This window comes from Eurypyga helias, unplaced genomic scaffold (assembly GCF_000690775.1).
Source record: "Eurypyga helias isolate BGI_N326 unplaced genomic scaffold, ASM69077v1 scaffold20570, whole genome shotgun sequence".
Classification (NCBI taxonomy): Eukaryota; Metazoa; Chordata; class Aves; order Eurypygiformes; family Eurypygidae; genus Eurypyga; species Eurypyga helias.
The window spans coordinates 6,624-11,039 of NW_010224051.1; the positions used below are offsets into that span (position 1 = coordinate 6,624).

At 44.9% G+C, this 4,416-nt stretch overlaps 1 protein-coding gene across 2 annotated transcripts in view; it reads left to right on the plus strand.

The window, feature by feature from the left end:
• Positions 1–1,277: 1,277 nt before the first annotated feature.
• Positions 1,278–4,416, plus strand: part of RNF220 (ring finger protein 220) — a 47,276-nt gene continuing 44,137 nt past the window's right edge. The window contains exons 1-2 of one of the 2 annotated variants that reach the window (XM_010160285.1): positions 1,278–1,394; positions 2,308–2,440. In XM_010160285.1, the coding sequence (XP_010158587.1) occupies positions 1,287–1,394; positions 2,308–2,440 (241 nt within the window). In that variant the 5' untranslated portion in view covers positions 1,278–1,286. The remainder of the gene's footprint in view (positions 1,395–2,307; positions 2,441–4,416) is intronic. The other variant, XM_010160292.1, reaches the window with a different exon arrangement.

Consider the following 4,416-nt stretch of genomic DNA (forward strand, 5'->3'; position numbering starts at 1 on the left):
TGTTCACTTGGTGATGTGTGTGCACTAAGTTGATGCACTTTAAACTATTGACAGAAACTTTCCTGAACCCCGCTCCTTCTCTTTCTGGCATTCTGGGAGCTTTCTCTGACTTGCTGGCTGCAGTGGGCTGTTGATCCCACAGTACTGAGGCATGAAGGCTTTGAGAGCATGCTGCAGTGCCCGCAATGTCAGTAACGATTTCTGGCTAACACAGCTTTTTGGTGGTGTCATCTCTCATTATCACATGGGCTTTCCTTGGGCTTTTCCTTGTCTCTCATTCAGAATTTTGACCTTCCTTATTAATTAAATAGCAACTTTCCTGCAGCCAGTGATTGAGTTATTCAGTAATACCTGCCTAAAGCCATCATAATAAAGGACAGAAGTTATTTTTAATGCAAATGATTTGGTTCCAGATGTTTTGATCATGTTAAACGATGTCTCAAATTAACCAGAGATTGGATTAAGCAACAGGCTACCTTGGCTGCTTTCTCTAATCATCGTGATTCCTAACATGTTTGTTTCCCAGAGGGTTCCCACAGGAAAGCAGTGTAGCCCCCAGTTTTTCTTTCCATGAAAGTAGTGAAATAAAAACAACAGAGAGCGCCAGAAGGTAGCCAGTGTAGGTGCTGCCTTTTTCACAGCAAAGATCTTTCCTCTCCATAAACATTACCTGCTACTAAGATGTTTCTCTGACTTGCTCTTGGTGTTCTGGGGAGGAATTACTCAGGGTGTGCAGAAGACTCTGTGGTCCTGGAAGTGACTGTTATGTACCTTGTCCAAGGCTTTTCAGGTGCTGCATCATCCTTTGATGGTCTAAGCAAGTTCCTGTATAGGGAACAGATGTGTTTGTGGGTGGGTCTCGGATTTAAAAGGCAGAATTCAGAAGAAGATTCAGTGGCTTGGTCACTTAGCTTTGAAAACAATTTCAAGCTTCCAAGAGAAGGTATTTAACCGTTTGTTTAACTTATCTGGGGACGCGCAGCAGATACTCCCTCTCCTAGTTACTAAATTGTGAGTAGCTGCCTCTCTGAAATAGGCTGTACGCAGCCACAGGTTACGGATTTAATCTGGAAAGTGCTGAGTAACAGTCTCTGTACTGCCTACGGACATCGGAATAGGGAGCTGCTGTGGGATTTTTTTGGTGTGAAATATTAGTATTTCTGCCAAGGGTTTATTATTTGGAGCTGAGCAAATAGAGAGAAGAGTGGATCTGCAAACTTGACATGTCTTCCTTTGTTTGTTTTGTTTTCTTTCCCTGCTCTCTCCATGCAGCTCGGATTGGGAAAATGAAACGGAGGAAGCAAGACGAAGGGCAGGTATGTCCCCTCTGCAGCCGACCTCTGTCAGGATCCGAGGAGGAGATGAGTAGGCATGTGGAACAATGCCTTGCAAAGGTAGAGGCGCAGCAGGATCACCAGCTGCCATTCCCTTCTCCCTACCCCCAGCTTTGTTGGCAGTTGACCTAACGTGGGGCAAAAACTAACGTTGCTGAGCTTGCAGGCAATGCTAACTATGTCTCCCTAAGATCTGTAGTCACTTCTCTTTGTCTTGGAAGAGAGATTCTTCTGGATTTTTCTCCTGTGTTGCATTAGTAACTTTTTTAGTTCATTCACCCTTTTGCTGCTATTGAAGTCTAAGTGTAGACTGTAAAGGTAGAGCTGTTGAAGTTTTTTTAAGCCTTTCGTAGGACTTCACCCTTCTTATATAGCACAGCAAGAAGAGCTCTTTCTGGTCTCTGCCTTTGACAGCATTAGAATTGGGTTTTGTTGGGTTCTTTTGTAACAGACTGGCATTTGTAAATATTGCATGACTATCTTACTCCAGAAAGTGCATTTGAGCAGAACCATTCTCTTGTTGATTGTCCCAGAGACATTGAGGAAGGAGAAACATGCCCTAGGGGAGGGGAAGAGCTTTGTTGTAGGGCTTTCTGTGCTTGTTTCTCAGGAAAAGCCCGCAATAGAGAGGATAACATTCATTTTTGTTGCCTCAAGAGGTGCGTAGTGTTGAGAGAGGTGTCTTTTGATCAGCGTGCCCCTGGAAATTTGCTCTAGGATAACATTTAAATTTCCATATGTAAAAATGGTGAACCTTGTAACTTGTTTTGATTTTAAGGTTGCCAAGTTTCTTCCAGCACCCATTTACTTCTAGGCAGATCACTGGGAGTGGGGGTGGGAGTAGATGCTGCTGTCTGCTCTATACTTAGCTGTCCTGGGAACAGTCCAGCTTTTGTCCATCCCACCCTGAGTTATTAACCCCAGGAGCTATTTCATGCATCTCAATGCTCTGCCCCTGCTTTACCCTGTGCAGAGAGAAGGTTCGTGCATGACTGAGGATGACTCTGTGGACATCGAGAACGAGAACGGCAACCGCTTTGAAGAGTACGAATGGTGCGGGCAGAAGAGGATACGGGCCACTACTCTCCTGGAGGGAGGATTTCGAGGTGCGCCAGTGTTTTGGGGACCCTTGTAAATCATTCCACTGGGGAAGTTGATCATTGCCTGTCTTTAAAGGGAAGGACCTGGAGATTTGCCTTTCATAAAGGGCAGGGCCTTCAGCTGTCACCAGAGTGTAAAGTCATGTCAGCGTTCTGCCTCTCTTGAATGGTGAGAGGCGAAATTTGTGCAGGTCTTGAACAAAAGTGTGGTGTTATTTCTTGCTCAAGAAACGTGGCTGAAGAGGGAATGAGCAGGAATTGGTAGAATTGGGGAGATCATTTGGGGGAAAATAGCTTTTTGTGTGTTACACGTAGTAAGAAATACATGGAAATATGTGAAGAGAGGGAAATAGAAATGAAATTGTAAAAATTCCCAGCCTGGAGTGACGAAAGCTGGTGTATCAGCCTCTGGTGATGTATTGAAGGTGACAGCTAAGTCGCTTTAGCACCTGCATAAAATATTAAAGGGCTGGTTGTGCATTTATCACTCCATCCCTTTTAAGGTTGATAAATGAGAATCCAGGAACCTGCTTTGCACCTCCAGCACTGCAAGCCCTTAGGGCTCTCAGACAAACACATTTTATTTTTCCTCCTTCTTTTGCTCCTTCCCCAGTGACGGGGAAATCAGTTACTGAGGAGAGAGTGAGTTATGGCAAAATTTGACCTCTCGTGAGCTTTATTGGTGAATGTAATTTTAGCTGGAAACCTGGCCCCTTTCTTACATTCAGCCCTTTGGCCTCGAAGAGGAGGATTTACTAAACTGTTCGTTGGCATGAACCTCTGGCACTAAGGAGAGCCTCTCGCAAGCAATCCACGTAGCGCATGCCTAATGAGAGGAGGAATGCTGGCTCCCTCCGTTCAATAAAGAGGATGGGATGTGATCTCTTCCTATATCAGCTTGGATTTTAATTTAAAATATCTCAGGGGGAAAGGCTACTGTGTAAGGGAGTTGGGCTTTTAAAGCCAGTTGTGTGTTCAGTGTCAGCCTGGCACTCCTGATCTGCTCTTACCTTCCTCTGAAATTAAATTGTAGCTGGATTGTAGCAGAGCAGGTGATCAGGAGCACAGAGGTGAAGGAGCAGCTTCTTGGGTTTTAAAGGCTACCCAGTGAAGCTCATAGTGTCGCTTCACTTCCTATGTCTGTAGCCTTACCTACCTCAACTTGTTTGGTGCCCGCATGGAGAGCTGAGTCTGTACGTGATTCCAGGTAGAGGTCTGAGGAGACCATGCAGGGCCGTAGACCGTGTTTACGGAGTATAGTTACTACAATCCATAGCAAGAAAGCGTGGGATGATGTCTGTGTGCCTCTGTCATTGTCACCGCTAGTCCTGATTAGAAAAAGCTGCTGAGTTAATTTCTGCCCTTTTTTGTGCATGTGTACTTTTCTCCTTCGCCCCCACCAAACACGTATGTGTGAGGAGAGCGCTGTCTTCTGTTTCCTTTGGTGTGGACATTGTGCTGTCTTCACCTGGTTAGCATTCCGTGTTGGTTTTGAGTCAACTCATCTGAACCTTTCCTGTTACTTCAGTCATGTGTAGAACATCTTCCAAATGAGGCTTCAGGTGAATACAATACATGTAATCGATGTGATTAAGTTGTGTAAATGCAAAGTACTTGCTGCATTTTCTTCCTCCTTTCATCTTGTGCTAGTTTGCATTCTGTGGGTCAACTGCTTTCCTTCACCAGTGGTGAGACAGATTCTAGAAACAGTCAGGGCTGTAAACCTCTGCTAGATGGCTGCACATGCATGGACAGGTACTTATGTATTTCAGACTTAGAAATAGCCTTCCTTACATCAGGAAGTATGGGATCGGTCTCTTCCTTCCTTTTTGAGACCTTTGCGACACCTTCAGAAGTGTTTAGTCACATGAACGGATCCATCAAAGGATCAGAAGGCTTAGGAGGAGAGTAGAGCACAAATACATGCGGTTCTAAAACCCTCCATAGTTACCCTGATGGGAAGGCTTTTGGATTACACTCTT